The sequence below is a fragment of the Geotrypetes seraphini genome, chromosome 3 (assembly GCF_902459505.1).
Source record: "Geotrypetes seraphini chromosome 3, aGeoSer1.1, whole genome shotgun sequence".
Lineage (NCBI taxonomy): Eukaryota > Metazoa > Chordata > Amphibia > Gymnophiona > Dermophiidae > Geotrypetes > Geotrypetes seraphini.
Window position 1 is genome coordinate 183,212,127 of NC_047086.1, and position 19,255 is coordinate 183,231,381.

The 19,255-nt window shown below is 38.4% G+C and overlaps 1 protein-coding gene across 1 annotated transcript in view; it reads left to right on the plus strand.

Moving 5' to 3' along the window:
* SNX9 (sorting nexin 9) overlaps positions 1-19,255 on the plus strand; it is a 178,221-nt gene that overhangs the window by 151,808 nt on the left and 7,158 nt on the right. Inside the window, 1 exon segment of the mRNA XM_033935714.1 lies at positions 2,188-2,279. Coding sequence (XP_033791605.1) covers positions 2,188-2,279 — 92 coding nt within the window.

Below are 19,255 nucleotides of genomic sequence, written 5' to 3' on the forward strand. Positions count from 1 at the left end.
CTACCATCACTATGGGGTTAATAATAATAAAAAAAAAAGTCTAAAAAGTGTCCTAAATGGCTACTTGGATGATCAAAAAGTCTGATCGTCCAAGTACCCATAACCAAAGCTGGTTTTTAGACGTTTCTGAAAACAGCTTAGGCCTTTCCTCTGCCTCTAGACGCACAGAGAGAAAAGAGGTGTGTTTAGAGGAGGGGAAAGGGCGGGCAGTGGGCGGGAGGTGGGCCGACCTACACCTAGGCGTACAACAGGTATAACCAAAACATTTACAGGTTGCCTAGTCGGCACTTAGACCTTTTTAACTTAGACGTCGTCAAACCAGGTCTAAGTGCCGAAAAAGGGTCTGCTGAGCTGATGGCCGCTGGCGCCATCAGTTCAGCGGCCCGGCAACCTACCCACCGCAACCATCGCGACAGGAGAGATGCCTCAAGCTCTCCTGGCCCGCGGCAACCCGAGACTCGAGTGGGCCAGGACAGAGCCCAGGCTCTCCTGGCCCCGGCGACCCCCCCCAACTGGATTGGGCCAGGAGGGAGCCCAAGCTCTCCTGGCCCTGGCGACCCCCCCCAACTGGATTGGGCCAGGAGGGAGCCCAAGCCCCCCTGGCCCCGGCGACCCTCTACCCCCCACTACAATATGGGCAGGAGGGATCCCAGGCCCTCCTGCCGTCGACGCGACCCCCCCGGCCGACCCCACGACACCCCCACCACCGCCCCCCTTCCCCGTACCTTTTTTAAAGTTGGCCGGACAGACAGGTGCCAAACCCATACGTCCGTCAGGCAGCCGACGCCAGAATGGGGCCGGATTGGCCCAGCCGTCCCAAAGCCCCGCCCACAGGTGGGGGCCTAAGGCGCCTGGGCCAATCAGAATAGGCCCAGGAGCCTTAAGCCCCTCCTGTGGGCGGGGCCTTAGGCACATGGGCCCAATCCTGCGGGCGGGCCTAAGGCTCACTCAGTGCATCTCAAAGAAGATCACTACAGCATCAAGACCTTACTAGGTGCCTTGAAGTATGATGAGTGTACCTGGGAGGTCACCAGTGACTTCAAAATGGTGGCATTCCTAATGGGTGTCCAAGGTGGCTTTATCAAGTTTCCCTGCTATCTCTGCCTTTGGGACAGTAGGGATAACAAACGGGCATTACCGAAGGTGGGACTGGCCACAGCTGACCGATTTCTTTGTGGAGAGAAACAGTATCAAATGGGAACACTGATGGACCCCTGGAAGGTGCTGATGCCACCAATGAACATCAGTTTGGTCCTAATGAAACAGTTTGTCAGAGCTATAGATAAGGAATCAGCAGCCTTCAAATACCTTCAAGACATCTTCCCTAATCTGTCTGAGGCAAAGGTCAAAGCTCCTAGAGTGCAAGGAATTTCCCAAGAAGCTAATTGGAAGGAGAAAGCAACTTGGAATAGCTTTGTCACAGTGGTTTTGGGCTTCCTGGCAATCACAAGGCCAAAAACTATGTGAAGTTGGTTGAGAATCTGGTGAAGAATTACAATAAAATGAACTGTATGATGTCGAAGTCCATATCCTTGATGCTCATCTTGAGACATTCAAGGCAAACATGGGCACATACTCCAGAAGCAAAATGAGCGTTTCCACCAGGATATACCAGACTTCAAATGCCACTACCAAGGACAATATAATGAGAACATGATGGGAGACAATAGTACAAGCTTCAAACACTTTAAAATCATAAGTATTTGAGGCTTGTGCAATTAAGGCAGAGCTTGCAGGAATGGGATGGAGAAATTGAGATCCCATGGGGACAGAAACAAATTTGTCCTCGTGTCATTCTCTAGGAGGGCTGATTCGCAAATCTAAAAAAGCTATTCGCATCTAAATCTTATGTGGTCATATTTGTATAACTTCAATATAATAAAATCATGTTAATTGATTCATATGTTGCTTTTTATGACTTTATAAGAATGAAAATATGAAAATTTGGCATTTTCACATTTTTAATGGGTAAATTGCAAAATTTGACTATCCTGGTCACAAAAGCAAATTTTTATGGAAATAACAAAACATTTTCTAAACTTCAGGCATGAGCAATTAGGAAATTGCACTTACTGCCTAACAAAAAAATTGTGTTACATAGTGATCAGAACCAAACACAGATTCTGGATCTGTAACATACTTTAGAAAACTCATGTAGACTAACTTGTGGCACTGCTTTTGTTCTAGCTGAAATGAATCACTTCCACAGTAATCGGATTTATGACTACAATGGTGTAATTCGTCTGTACCTGGAGCAGCAAGTTCAATTTTATGAAACGGTAAGTTCTAGTTCTTTCCTTATCCTCCTCACCTTCACCTTCTCTGTGCTGAACTTCATTTTAAGTGTTTTAAAGCATTAAGTTGTACATGGATAATCAAGCTTGGCTGGTTCAGAGGTGATATTCTCTGGTACCTTAGATTGTGAGCCTGCTGGGACAGATAGGGAAAATATTTAGAGCAGGGGTGTCCAACAAGTGGCCCAGTGAAGTATTATGTGCTGCCCCGGTCGAGGGCGATGCAGTGTTTTCCTCTGCTGCCCCCGGGTGTTTACCGTCTTGCTCCTTCCTCTGTCTTGCTGCAGTGTTTGCGTGTTTGTGCGGCCCCAGAAACATTTTTTTCAGCCAATGCGGCCCAGCGAAGCCAAAAGGTTGGACACCCCTGATTTAGAGTATCTGATTAGATTGTGAACTGTTCAGATGGCTGTACCAATGGGCTATATATCAAATACCAAATGAGCTTTACTAGAGCATTAAAGTATGAATCAGGAGACACTATGTGACATTGAATCAGCTTCTGACTTTTCTTACTGAAGCCCTAACCAAGTCATTTTTACTTGTTGTTCTCTAGGTTAGCATTTTAAATTTGAAAGTAATAACTTTTTCCCACCATAAATGGTTTAATGCATTTCAAATACATTTTTCTCTAGGCCTTCCAAACCAGAAGTGGGCTATTTGGTTTTGTTTTTTTTTTTGGGGGGGGGGGGTTTGTATTTCTGTAAAACTCAGTTCTAAAGCAATAGACAATCTCTTCTTTTTTTTCAGAAAACAGCATGGATTCATATCTAACTTGTATGTGTACTGTATTTGGAGGAAATGTCAAAGTAACATAAAAAAATTTAAGGCATTCACTTTGATTAACATTGCAATTACACTATTTTATCAAATATCATGTAAGTAAAAGGCATGTTTTGGGATCATTTGTTAAAATATATACAGTCATGTGAAAAAAATTAGGACACCATGAAATATTCAGTTCTTTCTTAAAATAAATGTTCACATATCCATGTAAAATCTTTTTTTTTTAAATCTATCTCTGGAAAAGAAAGTGATTTTTCCTTGATTTACTCATGAAACAAAAGATATCCACAAAAATGTGTATTCTAACTGAGGAATAAATTAGGACACCCTAATAGTTAGTGTTACCCCCTTTGGCTGAAATAACTGCAGTGAGACGCTTCTTGTAGTCATCTATCAGTCTCTGACATTGAGGAAAGTTTGGCCCACTCCTCAATGCAGAATTCTTTCAGTTGTGAGATGTTTGAGAGTTTCTTGCATGTACAGCCCGTTTCAAATCGCCCCAAAGCATCTCATTGGGATTAAGATCAGGGCTTTGACTCAGCCACTCCAGGACTATCCATTTCTTAGTTTTCAGCCAGTCCTTGGTGGATTTACTGGTATGCTTTGAGTCATTGTCATATTGCAGGCTCCAGTTCCGCTTCAGCTTTAATTTTCTTACAGATGGTCTCACATGTTCCTCAAGCACTCTCTGACACACAGTAGAATTCATGGTGGATTCTATGATGGTGAGCTGGCCAGTTCCTGCTGCTGCAAAGCATCCCCAAACCATGACACTTTCACCTCCATGCTTCACAGTTGGTATAAGGTTCTTTTCCTTGAATGCTGTATTTGGTGTACACCAAATATGTCCTCTTTTCTGGTGTCCAAATAATTCAATTTTAGACTCATCTGTCCATAGAACACTATTTCACAAGTCCTGGTGTTTGTCTACATTCTCTCTGGCAAACTTCAGTCTGGCCTTAATGTTTCTCTTAGAGAGCAAAGGTTTGTTCCTTGCGCACCTCCCATACAAGTTAAATTTGTGCAGTCTCTCTTTCTGATTGTAGAGGCATGCACTTTCACATCAACAGTAGCAAGAGCCTTCTGTAGGTCCCATGATGACATTTTAGGGTTTTGGAGACATCTTATATGCTATTTATCTAGAAATAAGCAGTGGATTTTCCAAAGTTCATCTTAATAATGTCTTTTGGAATTTTCTTTTAGTAAATTATCCTTTAAACCCTGCTAAGCTAACTGCTTTTATCACATTCCTTAGCAACAAATTCCTGAATTTAATTACACTGATTGAAGAAATATTTGTTTTAAATCTACTACTTAGTAGCTTCATCGCATGTCCCTTAATCCTACTGTGTTTGGAAACAGTAAACAAATGATTCACATCTACCCATTCCACTCCACTTAGTATTTTATAGACCTCTATTATATGCCCTCTGAGCCATCTCTTCTCCATTTTAGCCTTTCCTCATAGGGAAGCCATCCCATCCCCTTTATCATTTTTGTCATCCTTCTCTATATCTTTCTAGTTCTGCTATATCTTTTTTTAGATGCGGTAGCCAGAATAATTTCAGGGTTTTTCCTTTTCATAAATCACATACAGCTATAGTACTTTAGGTGAAATAATGCTATGGACCCACTCTTAGACATTACATATCTTGACTGATACTTTAAATATCTATTAACATATGCAAATAAAAAGCTAAAACATATTTTTTCAGTTTTGTTTATTTTGCAGAATATGAGGTTAGTTTAGTATTACTCAATTGCTTTTGAAAGGTTGTCTTAAGAACATAAGAACATAAGAATTGCCATCTCCGGATCAGACCCATGGTCCATCGAGTCCGGCGATCCGCACACGCGGAGGCCCAGTCAGGTATACACCTGATTGTTCTAATCACCCATATCCCTCTATGCCTCTCATAAGGAGATGTGCATCTAATTTGCCTTTGAATCCTAGCACAGTGGATTCCTTAATAACCTCCTGTGGAAGAGCATTCCATGCGTCCACCACTCGCTGCGTAAAGCAGAACTTCCTGACATTTGTCCTGGACTTGTCACCCCTTAGTTTCAAACCATGTCCTCTTGTCCGTGTCACATTGGACAATGTAAATAATTTGTTTTTCTGCTCTATTTTATCGATGTCTTTCAGTATTTTGAACGTCTCTATCATATCCCCTCGCAGCCTCCTCTTCTCAAGGGAGAACAATCCTAGTTTCTTGAGTCGTTCCTCGTATTCCAATTTCTCCATACCTCTTATTAGTTTCGTTGCTCGTCTCTGCACCCTCTCCAGCAGTTTTATATCCTTCTTTAGGTTGGGAGACCAATGTTGTACACAGTATTCCAAGTGTGGTCTGACCATTGCTCTATAAAGCGGCATTATGACTTTCTCCGATCTACTCGTGATTCCTTTCTTTATCATGCCCAACATTCTGTTTGCTTTCTTTGCCGCTGCTGCACATTGTGCCGACGGCTTCAGGGTCCTATCTATCAGTACACCCAGGTCCTTTTCTTGTTCGCTCTTACCCAGAGTTGCTCCTGACATTCTATACTCGTGTTCCTTATTCTTACTACCTAAATGCATTACTTTGCATTTCTCCACGTTGAACTTCATCTGCCATTGCTCTGCCCATTTCTCTAGCTGATACAAGTCGCTCTGGAGTTCCTCGCTATCTTCCTGCGATCTGATTTCCCGGCATAGCTTTGTGTCGTCTGCAAACTTAATGATCTCACTGGATATTCCGCCTTCCAGGTCATTGATATATATATTAAATAGAATCGGCCCAAGTACCGAGCCCTGGGGCACACCACTAGTCACTTTCTCCCAGTCTGAGAACTTCCCATTTATGCCCACTCTCTGCTTCCTGTTTTCCAGCCATTTGCCTATCCACCTTTGTATATCTCCCTCTATTCCATGGCTTTGTAGTTTCCTGAGAAGTCTTTCATGCGGAACTTTGTCGAATGCTTTCTGGAAGTCCAAATAAATTATGTCCACTGGCATTCCACTATCAATTTGCTTGTTCACGGTCTCAAAAAATTGAAGCAAATTCGTTAAACATGATTTCCCTTTCCTGAACCCATGTTGACTGGGTTTCAGCAAGTCGTGTGTATCTAAGTGCCGGACTATGCTATCCTTGATCAGTGCTTCAACCATCTTTCCAGGGACAGACGTAAGGCTCACTGGTCTGTAGTTGCCCGGTTCTCCTCTCGATCCTTTTTTGAAAATTGGCGTGACATTCGCTATCTTCCAGTCATCTGGTATCTGTCCAGTTCTGATTGTCAGATTGGTGAGTTTTTGCAATAACTCTCCGATTTCAATCTTCAATTCTTTTAAGACTCTCGGATGAATTCCATCCGGTCCAGGGGATTTGTCACTTTTAAGTTTGTCGATCTGGTAGTATATCTGGTCCAACTCCACTTCAACTGTGGTGAGGCTGTCTTCCATTACTCCATTAAACACTTTCATTGCCTCTGGTATTTTTGCAGTATCCTCCTCCGTAAAGACAGACGCAAAGAAGGAATTTAGTTTGTCCGCAATTTGTTTATCTTCCTTAATGTACCCTTTTCTTCCCTGGTCGTCCAGGGGTCCCACCGCCTCTTTTGCGGGTTTTTTCCCTTTCACGTATCTAAAGAAGGGCTTGAAGTTCTTGGCCTCTTGCGCTATTTTTTCTTCATAGTCCTTTTTGGCATCCCTCACCGCCTTGTGACATTTCTTCTGTTCGTCTTTATGTTTTTTCCATGCTTCGGTCGTTTTGATGTGTTTCCATTTTTTGAAAGAGTCCTTCTTTTCTTTTATGGCTTCCTTCACCTGTCTGGTAAGCCATGCCGGTTCTCCCTTACCTTTTGTTCTCCCTTCCTTGGAGATCCTCGGAATGTGTAGGTTTTGTGCTTCTGTGATAGTACTTTTCAGTAGGGACCATGCCTGGTCTACTGTTTCAATTTTATCCACCTTTTTCTTGAGTCGTTGTTTCACCATGGCTCTCATGCGATCGTATTTGCCCTTTTTAAAGTTAAAGGTTTTGGTTAAGGTTTTGGCACTTTTTCTATTCCCGATGTCAAGCTTAAAGATGATCACATTGTGATCGCTCGTCCCCAGCGGTACCGTAACTTCTACTTCTTTTGTCGGTCCCGTGAGGCCATTTAGCACCAAGTCCAGGGTGACGTTGCCTCTTGTCGGCTCTTTCACCCATTTGTTCCAGGAAGCAATCCCCTAGCGCCTCCAGGAACTTGGCCTCCTTGCCGCAGTTGGAGGTTCCTAGTTTTCCAGTCTATCCTCGGGAAATTGAAGTCTCCCAATATTATTACATTGCCCGTCTTGCATTCTCGTTTGATTTCCTCTATCATTTCTAAGTCAGTTTCATCCGCCTGTCCCGGGGGACGATAAAAAAGGCCAATTTTCGTGGCTGCACTGTTTTGTCCAGGAATCTTGACCCAGAGGGACTCTAGCTTCTCTTTCGTTTCCATCGTAGCCACTTCAACAGATTCTACTCCTTCCTGCACATATAGGGCAATACCTCCACCTTTCTGCCCTACTCGATCTCTTCTATATAGTTTGTATCCCTGAAGTACTGTGTCCCATTTGTTTTTCTTCATTCCACCATGTTTCTGTTATGCCAATGATTTCCAACTTATCATTTCTTGCTATTGTCTCTAGTTCCCCCATTTTGTTTCCTAGACTTCTAGCATTCGTATACATACATTTGAGTTCTCTTCGAGTTACTTTTATGGACTTTCTACTCTTTGCTGTCCTTACTGTTACTTTCACGGTATCCTTAACCGCTGCAGTGTTGTTTCCCTTGTTTGTTGTGCGGTCTTCCTCTCCTATGTCTGAGTTGTCCCTTTCTGCCTTGTCTTCCTTATTTGCTGTGAGATCGTCCTCTCCTGTGTATGAGTAGTAGCCCATTGTTCCTACATCGGGGCATCCTGTCGTCCGTGCCATCGACTGGTGGTCGACTGTCGGCTTTCCCCTATTTATTAGTTTAAAGCCTTCTCGATGGCCCTCTTCAATGGCTCCAGATGCCAAATGAGTTTATTGTGAACCTCGATATCAGAAGGTCAATAATGTTGCAAGCAGTTCACTTTTAAAATTTATTTTGTATTCTCTCTGCCTGCCACCTGTCTTCTCTGATGCTTCTGTCTCAGAGCTCCCAAATGAGGGCTTCATATCTATTTTGCTAAGTAAATATTCAGGATAGGCAAGCAAGCTTTATGTAATTTCTCTCGCTAACTAGGAATTGATATATATATTAGCAGCATATTGGCCTCATTTGGAAGGTCTAGGAATGGAAGCAGCAGAGAAGCCAGGTGGTAGTCAGTGTAAATAAATAGGTTCCTCCTGTACACAGAGCCATATCTGAGTTAGGCATAGTGATACAATTTTTGAGTCTCAAATGAGATCATAAATAGCCAGAGTCCTGGACTCATAGTTAAAGTGTATTAAAAAAATCTATCACCATAGGCTGTCTTTGGCATAATGCAAATACTACTCTTAAGATATAACATGTTTAGGTAACCTGTCAAGATGTACTTGAAAATGGTTTTTAATCCAGCCTGTGGCACCCAAAACAACTGGAAAGATTTCTGTATCTTTGCCACATTTTTTTGGTCTCTGACTGCAGTGGTATTTGAAGATCTGTTATTTCTCCACACAATGCACAAAATAATCACTTGGCAATGAAACCTCTTATCGATGTAGTCTTTTTTTTTTTTTTTCTCCTTCACCAATACGTGGGTTTTGTTTTTGTTTTTTTAACATCCAGTTTATTGGTTAGAATAGAGAAGACTGAGAGGGGACATGATCGAAACATTCAAGATATTGAAGGGAATTGTCTTAGTAGAGAAAGAAAGATTGTTCACCCTCTCCAAGGTGAAGAGAACGAGAGGGCACTCACTAAAGTTAGAAGGGAAAAGATTACGTACAAACGTAAGGAAGTTCTTCTTCACCCAGAGAGTGGTAGAAATCTGGAACGCTCTTCCGGAGGCTGTTTTAGGGGAAACCACCCTTCAGGGATTCAAGACAAGGTTGGATAAGTTCCTACTGGATCAGAACATACGCAGGTAAGTCTAGACTCAAATAGGGCACTGGTCTTTGACCTAAGGGGCGCCATGTGAGCGGACTGCTGGGCACGATGGACCACTGGTCTGACCCAGCAGCGGCAAATCTTATATCCTGAGTGATAGATAACCTCTTCATTCTCTCTAATTCTCGTTGGGTCATGATCTCAGTGCTTTAACGGTACAGCAACATTGTAATGCTTAGAGTTTCCAGTGGATGAGATATGCCACTTTATTATGTATAGAAATTGTCTGCCATTGGAACTTTGTACAGTAGCCAGCTAAGAAACAAGTTACCATTTCCAATCCTTTCTTACAGAGTTTACAGATGCCTGATTTGTATTGGTGTTTCTATGCTTGCTGTACACCAATCTTGTTCATAATCTGCTATCCTGTGCTGCAACTATCAATTACTGCTCCTTAGGTTTCAGTTCATCTTTCTTTTCTCTTTAAAGTCTTAATTTTATTCCTTAGTTCCCTTTCCCTTGATCCCCTCACCCTTTTCTAGTGCACAGCTATAGAAAGGAATCTTCCTCTTGAATATCTTCATTCCATCTTATAATACCCCCTCTAGTGTTTCCCCATTATTCCCTTCAGTTTGAAGCAAATTTAGTCCTCCAGCAGGGATTCATTAATTCTCCCAAATTGCAGATCTTTGTTCTCCTTCCCAAAGCCAAGCTGCATTTGAGCCTATTCTTTCTCTTCCACCTTCCAAATTAAGCATCATCAACCAGAATCATGTCAACCCTGCTGTAGGAGTCATGGGGATGAGAATAGAAAGTGAAAGCACCCCTCATGGCTTGCTCTCCATCTGTCTGTTAAGTTGAATATTTCCATAAATCCCTTCAATTATCTTCTCTAATATCTTTACTAGGGTTACCATATGGCTCCAAAAAAAGGAGGACTGATTGAAAGCAATGAAAGTAAAACCTGAATGTGTCAATCCGTCCTCTGAGCCATATGGTAACCCTAATCTTTTTCAAACTCCACAAAGTCTTTTTTCTGCATCTTTTAAAAATTGCCCTTATTCATATTTGGAGCATACAGACAAGTTAGAACCACAGTAACCCCATTTATCACAACATGCATCAGAATATATTGAGGGCCCTTTTCTCTATGATGTCTGAATATGAATTTAGATGTTTTATGGAAGATGCACAAAAATCCAGTACCAAACATGCCCATTTTCAGAACTGCAAAATGTCTCTTGATTTTTTTCAAAAATGGATGTGTTTGTGCTCTTTGCATAACGTGACCATACATCCTGTTTTGAACGGGATCATCCCGTTTTTAGGTAGTCTGTCCCATTTTCCCCAAGCACAGCTTTGGGATGCCGAAATGTCCTGTTTTCAGAGGTATGCGGGCTTATCGCCTGTCTGCTCCCCCGCCCATCCACTCATCCGCCTGCCCACTACATTTAATTACAGCCCCAGTGCTGCAACTACAGAAAGGGAGAGGCCAGCACATGTAGTGATTGCACGCAGCTGGCCCACAAGCTTTCTTCCCCCCCCTCCGATGTTAATTCTTGTGGGCTGGGTGCGTGCAATCGCTGCATGTGCTGGCCCTTCCCTTCCTGTAGTTGCTGCACCAGGACTGTAATTAAATGTAGCGAGCGGCAGCGGATTGGGGGGAGGAGGAAGCGGCGGTGGGTCTGCTTGGGGCAGGCAGTCTTTTGCATGGCTTTGGAGGAGGGAGGGGGCACTAAGGAGGCACTGGGGCACTAAGGACATAGGAAGGAGGGAGGGGGCACTGGGGGCACTAAGGAAGGAGGCACTGGGAGCAATGAGGACAAAGGAGGGAGGGGGCACTGGGGGCACTAAGGACATAAGGAGGGAGGAGGCACTAAGAACATAGGAAGGAGGGAGTGAATAGAAAGGAACAATTGTTGGCTCTGAGTGCAGAAAGAAAGAGAAAAAGAAACCAGAGATTCATGAAATCACCAGACAGCAAAGGTAGGAAAAATGATTTTATTTTCAATTTAGTGATGAAAATGTGTCTGTTTTGAGAATTTATATCTGCTGTCGATTTTGCTCTATGGCCTTCTTTTACTAAACCATGATAGCAGTTTTTAATGCAGGGAGCTGCGCTGAATGCCCTGCGCAGCTCCTGATGCTCATAGAGTTCCTATGAGCATTGGGAGCGACACGGGGCATGCAGCGTAGCTCCCTGCGCTAAAAAAGAAAACAGGAAGTTGCAACCGGAAACAGGAAGTAGATGTCCCATTTTGAGGAAAAAAATTAATGGTCACATTATGCATAATATCTTTTTTGAATCATTTTTGAAAAAGCATGTTCAAATGAAAAAAGCACAGAACAAGCCATTGAGATGTAGAAGGGGCCAGCGTTCTTGGTAGTCTATCCAAACATTCATCCCAGCAGAGCATAGGGCCATCTTAGGGGGCACTGCAGTGAAAATCACATAAAAGATCCCAGGCACACATTTCATCATAACCCCTTTATGGCATATGTTGAGCCTTTCAAAACCTAATCAACCCAACTGTACTCCATACCAATAAGCCTTATGCCTCCAGGTGACATCTACGTTTAGGTACAGTGAGATCTGGGTGAATTTTGGAAGGCTCATATATTCTACTACAAGTGTAATAGTTAGAGTGGGGTATGAGCCTGAGTCCTCATCTCTATGGTTGACTACACCACCCACTAGGCTACCCCAGGAACTTGCTAGCTTCTCTTCTAGGACTGGCCATAATATCTGAAGCCGTCATACAGGCAGGTTTATACTGTTTCATTCACATCTTTGGGGATAGGAAGGAGTTTGGGCACCTTTCTGGCATTTATTAAAACAGGTCTAGCGCCAAACATCCTAATTGTGCCCTGACGTAGTAAATATTTGATTAATTATGGCAGAAAAATGTCCAGTTATATTTATATAGGATATGTCTCAATTTACTATATCCAAGAAGAAACAAAAAATAATGTGGAGAAATGATGTTCCTGAGATGGACTTCATTATTATTAAAATAATATTAAAACTTGGCAAACCACATAAAAACCTCTAGGTTACAATCTGCTGAAAAGCTTTGGATCCTGGACCCAACACGGTCCGTGTTTCGACAGAATGTCTTCTTTAGGGGCCCCTAACATGTCCTATGGCAAAGATACGTGGATAAAAATGTCAATCAGAAATAAACTGATCTGTAAAAGCTGTGTGCAGGACAGGTGCTCAGAAAGCCGAGTGAAAAGTCTGCACTACTATATAACTTTGAATCAAAATAATAAATTGTGTGTGTAACGTGTTCAGTGCCCAGAGCTCCTGCGAACGAGCCATCATCACACTCTCACGTCCCCTTTACACAGTAAATATTCTTTAAACATCAATAATATGTTTGAACCGAGGGGCGTGGCTTAACGCGAGCACGGATGGAGGTGTGATCGTGAAGCTCCTCAACACCCAGGCAACGAAATATAAAAAAAAAATTTTTTCCTTCTGAATAACTATATAAAAATATATATAAAAGAAGCTGAACAAAAGATACAGAATGAAGTCCTAATTTGCTGCAGTTGAGGTGAGATATGTGCTGACGGGAATCGGAAAGGCAGAGAGCCGTTTGTGTTTTCGGCGGTTACATGAGAATTGCAGCGCTGAGACCGCGAGGTGTATGTGGGTGAATGGCGAGGTTGGTGGGGAAATTTTGAGGGAGTTTTGTGTTCCGATCGGATACAAGAGATCCCATAAGAAAAAAAAAGAAAAGAAAAAATAGATTGCCCTTCGGCGACGACACTGAAAGGGGGGATTGATTGAAGAAAACTGAGAGAAAAGAATACCGGCGTTTTCTCTCAGTGATTGAACACCGAGACGCTGAAGACAAGGAAAAAAAATATCAACTTACTAAATAAACAAAATACTGAATTGAAATTGCTTTTCTCTGACAAAGCTGCGATTGGGCTTGTGTGAGAGGAGACAGAGGAAGGAGTTAACGGAACTTTTGGAAAAAAAAAAGCTGAAGCGGCAAGACATCGAGGCAGTTGAGAGACGCTGTGAGTGAACAGAAAACAGTTGCTTCAAATTTGTCAAAACAAGGGAAGAGAATAGATGAAGTGTTGCTCTCCTCGGTCAGGGCTGCGATTGGGCTTGTGAGAGGAGAATTAAAAGAAAAGACTACCAAACAATTTTTTTTTTTTTTTCTTTCAGCGCTGAAGCGGGGTGTCATTAAAAAAGAGTGACTGCCAGAGGTAATGAATTAAATCTGTGGAAGAACCCGACAAGTCTGAAAAAAATTTAAGGAAGGAAATGCTGTTGGATTGAATATCCCCCTCTTTCATTGAAACAGTGAAGGGGCTTAAGGGAAAAGAACCATAAAAAAGGATTACTTTTTTTTTCACATCAATAGAACTGGAAACAACTGACACTTACTTCAAAGAACCTTTTTGCCAATATTAAAGTGATAAAGACACTAAAAAAGGAGTATTTAAGATTGAGACAGATAACTGAGAAAGAGAAAAGGAAAAGGAAAAAAGGCAAAAAAGGAAAAGAAAAATTCTACTTTAAAAGATAGAACCAAATTTTGGAAGAAAAGGGATTAAAAACATAAGAATACCAAACCCAAAACTAAGAGACTAAATTTAAGAAATAAGAATAACCAAGAAAAAGAAAACAACAATATGGCAAGCACCAGACAAAACAAAAATGAGGCTGGTACATCTGCAAAAAGACAGAAACAAGACCAAATAACACCAAGCAAGATACCACTTCCTATTGAAGAACCAGACATATTAAGCAAAGCAGAAGTCATGGAAGAACTAAAACAAATCAAACAAATGCTTAAGCAAACTATAACTAATATGTCTGAAATGAAAGAAGAAATTTTAAATATTCATAGACAAATGGAAGTTAATAACAAAAGAACAACTGAATTAGAATCAAAAATGGAAGTTATAGAATGTGAATCAAAAAGATGCAAAAACGACAGCCTGGAATTAAATAAATTAAAAGATCAACTGGAAGATTATGAGAATAGAGGAAGAAGGAAAAACATTAAACTATTTGGAATACAAGAAAATTTAGAGGGAAAAAATACTATCCTTTTCCTTGAAAATTTAATTCCAAAAATACTACAATTAGACTTGAAACAACCAATTGAAATAGAAAGGGCGCATAGAATCCCAATTAAAAATTTAGAAAACAAAGACAGACCAAGACCAATAATTTTCAAAATGCTGAGATACCAACAAGCACTAGAAATACTAAATGCTGCAAAAAAAGATAAAAACCTAAATTATAAAGGATCAAGAATATGGTTTTTACCAGATTTTGCCAAAAACACAGCAAATAAAAGAAAGAGACTATTAGACATGAGACCTTTACTAAAAGAAAAAGGATTTAAATATGGTCTATATTATCCAGCGAAAATGAGAGTATCATCAGGAGACAAATCCTTATATTTTGAGGATCCCGAAAAACTAAAAGATTTTCTTTCTAAACCAGAACCTATGATATTTTAACATAAAACATTAAGATGGTTTTGATGTCTCTATGAAGAAATATAAAAATATGAAATATTGAAATATATGAAGAAAAGAAGGAAAATGATTACATATATGTTTAAAATAAATTATATGTTAAAATCATAATACTAAGGAAATATAAATTAAAAATTGTTTAATGGATAATGATACATTAATGAAATGTTATGGAAAAATGATTAAAGATATAAAGGATTGATATAGATAGATAGAAGGGAAATTTATTTGAATATTGAATATTGATTGCCTGGGGAGAGGAGAATATTCGGGTTACAGTTCCAATGTGTATCCTTAAGCAGCCAATGTATTGGGTGGGAAAGGGAGGGAAAAGGAGAATATTTACTAGAATGATTAAGGGAAAAATAAATAAGGGATTAGATACATTAGGGGTAAATATGTGTGTCGTGAAAGAAATTTTTAGAATTTTAAATATAAAAGAAGAGGGGAAGAAAAATATAATGAAAAGTATTAAAATGTATAATGTCTTTTAAAATATATTCGATTAATGTCAATGGCCTGAATCATGTAATTAAAAAGAAAAAAGTATTAACATTTTTAAAAAAGCAAAATGCGGATATTTACTGTCTGCAAGAGACCCATCTTAATATGAAAGAATCACAGAAATTATCAGGTGGATGGATAAAGGAATGTTATTTTGCTCCAGCAGTGGGTAAAAAAGCAGGGGTTGCAATTCTTATAAATAAAAAATGTAAGGCCAAGATTAAAGTAAAAAGTTCAGATCCACATGGAAGATGGATACATATTGATATAAGTATGGGAAATGATACCCTGACGTTGTTCAATATATATGCCCCTAATTCGAATCAATCAGAATTTTTCAAAAAGCTACAGAATATGTTATTACCACTGGCTGCTTCTAATTTAGTGGTGGCTGGAGATTTTAATGCTGTAATGGATCCATTATTGGATAAAAAAACCAGGTAAAAATATTAAATCTTTAGGTCTAGATAATTTGGTTCAATCATGTGATTTGAAAGATATATGGCGTATTCTTCATTTTAATGATCAGGAATATTCATTTTGTTCACAGGTTCATAAATCATTTTCAAGAATTGATTATATTTTTGTCTCGACAAATAAAGTGCAACAGGTGATTAAAGCCTACATTGATCCTATTATTATTTCAGATCATGCGGGAGTATGGATAGAATTACAATTAGATCAATTAGAAAATGATAGACCTCTTTGGAGATTTGATAATGCATTGCTTGTGGACGACAAATTCTTGGAAAATTTTAAAACACAAATTAACGAATTCTTTCAAATAAATTTAGTGGAAGATACATCTATAGAAAATGTATGGGATGCATTTAAAGCAACTATGAGGGGTAATATTATATCATATTCAGCTTTTATTAGGAAACAGATTAAAAAACAATATATAGAATTAGAAAAAGAAATAAAAATATTAGAAGCTAAATTGATAAGTAAATGGGAATATGAAGTTTTACAAGCTCTTTTGAAAATAAAAGGTAAATATAATGAATTAACTTCAAAAATGATAAGAAAAGATTTGTTTTCCAAGCAAACAATGTATTATGGAAATTCTAATAAGGCAGGGAAATTATTGGCAAATTATCTTAAGGTAAAAAAAAGGAGAACTAATATTAATGGAATAAAAGATGATAATGGTATAATAACAAATCAAACAAATATAATATTAAAACAATTTTTAAAATTTTATAAGGACCTATATTCTTCCGAACCTTATTTGGAGAGACAAAAAGATGGAAAAAATTTTTTAGATTTAATTAATGGACCTAAGGTTCCTGATCATATAAAACGGAGTTTAGATGAACCTATATCATTAAAAGAATTAGAAACAGCATTGAGATCTCTTAGAGTTGGATCCGCTCCAGGTGGTGATGGTTATACAGTAGAATTTTATAAAACATTTCAAAATATACTTTCCCCACATTTATTAAATTTATATCAGACACAACTTATAAAAGGTAATATTAAAGGTACTATGGCTGAATCAATAATAATTGTTTTGCCTAAGCCAAATAAAGATCCTACTTTGGTTTCAAATTACAGGCCTATATCTTTGATAAATGTTGATAATAAACTTTTGGCGAAAATTTTGGCTTTGAGATTAGCCAAAGCTCTCCCACATATTATAGATATGCATCAAACGGGTTTCGTTGCTAAAAGACACTCCTCCAATAACTCTAGATTATTATTTCACATGCTAAACTTATCAAAAAAAATGGATGAACCGGCTTTTACAGTTTCATTAGATGCTGAAAAGGCATTTGATAGGGTAGAATGGAATTTTATGTATCAGGCTTTAGAATGGTTTGGTATAGGTTCTGGATTTATACAAATGGTAAAAACTTTGTATAGCTTCCCAATTGCAAGACTAAATATTAATAATAAAATATCTGATGGTTTTCAATTGCAGAGGGGAGTTAGACAAGGCTGTCCTTTATCTCCTTTGTTATTTGATGTTATATTAGAACCCTTATTGTTAGCAATGCAGCAAACGAAGGAGATACAAGGTATCCCATATTCAGATATGGAATATAAAATTTCGGCTTATGCTGATGATATTTTGCTTTATTTGAGAAATCCAGAGTCTACCTTATCTTCTTTATTAGAATTAATTGATAAGTTTGGCAAATTTTCAGGTTATAAAATTAATTGGAATAAAACTGAAATTATACCCTTGAATGTTCATTGTGTAAAAGGATTATTTGATACTTTTCCATTCATATGGAAAGAAGAAGGATTTAAATATCTTGGCATTCAAGTTAAAAATACAATTGAAGATACTGTAAAAGAAAATGAAAAATATATATTAAAAAAAGTTACGGAGTTGTGTGAACAATGGAACCCATTACATATTTCTTGGTGGGGAAGAATTCAAACTATTAAAATGATGATATTACCTGTAGTTTGCTACCAAATGAGTATGATACCTATTTATTTTCAGGGGTCCTTTTATAAAAAGCTTAATAGAATTTTAACAAAATTTCTTTGGCTTGGTAAAACACCTAGAATAGCTTTAGTAACTTTGCAAAAATCAATTAAGGAGGGTGGGGTAAATTTTCCAAATTTCTATAGGTACCATCAAGCCTATATTCTACGTCAGGGTATGTATTGGATCCTCCCAGAACTTATAGATAATGCACCAGATTGGTTATATTTGGAATGGCGCCTTATGTTTCCCCTAAATTTAGTTCATTTACCAAGTATCAATATACCTAAAAGATACAGAGAAAATAAAATAATAATGGATACTTGGAAAACATTGAGATTTATTGATAAATTAACACCCATCCCAATATACAAATCAACTAATCAATCCATATGGATAACTCCAAGATCAAAATTGGCGGAGCTCAAATCCTTTGGAAGAACTGGATTATTGCAGGCATTAGATCTCTAGATGATATTATTTTAGAAGGTAAACTGCTGGATTTTTCACAATTGCAACATAGATTTGGTCTTAATAAAACACAAAGTTTTAAATGGTTGCAATTGAAGCAGGCCATTCAGGTTGGGTTCCCTGAATGGAAATCATTAAACAATCAATATAGTTTAAAGTTCTTATGCTTTAAAGCAGACTTCCTAGGACATCAAGCCGCATTGTGGTATAAATTAATATCTGGATATTTGAATAAAAAACCAAAAAATGGTCTAAGAGACATTTGGAGCATTGAGATTGGACATCAAATTAATGCATCTCAATGGCCACTAATTTGGTCTTGGAGAATGAGATGTACAGTGTCAGCATCTATGAGACAAACATGGTTCTTTTTATTACATAGAGCTTTTTGGACCCCTACTCGATTGCAAAAACTAGACAGTTCTAAATCTAATAAATGCTGGCACTGTAATCTAAAACCAGGGACATTAGATCATTTATTATATCATTGTCCTTATATTAAAATTTTTTGGAATTCAATTTGGCCACAAATTAATAAATTAATGGAAAATCATATTGCAATATCATATGATACAATTTTATTTGGAACAATGATGAGAAAAAAAAGTCAAATTTCACCAGAAAATAATAAGCTTTTATTAATTATGACAGGGGTTGCCATTCAACATATAACTAACAATTGGAAAAATTATAACAACCTGAATTACACATTTTGGTGGAATACAATATGTCATATTTTTAAAATGGAAAGAACAATAGCAATACAAAGGGGGACATATATTAAATTTATAAAAATATGGGGGCCATTGACAAAATACTGTAATGAATAAATAATATGATGTTTCTTCTTCTTTTCTTCTTTTAGGGATCTTTTTTATGACACATATAGAGGGGGGGTAAGAAAAATCAATGTATATATAGTATGTTATAATATATTATACAAAATGTAACGTATGAATAAATGGTAATAAAAGGGTGGGGGGAGGGAAATGGGACAAAATTTGTTTAGATTATATTGTATTAGATATAAAAAAGTTATTGAATATTTATCAATTGTATTCTAATATGTTATATTATATTAAAGTAATGAAAGGGAGGGGGGAGGGTGAGGGGGAAAATCAAATTCAGATATATAATGTATTAGATATAAAAGTGATAATATGTATTTATCAATTGTATTTTATTATTATGTACACTTTATGTAAAATTAGAAAATAAAAAATAATGGAAAAAAA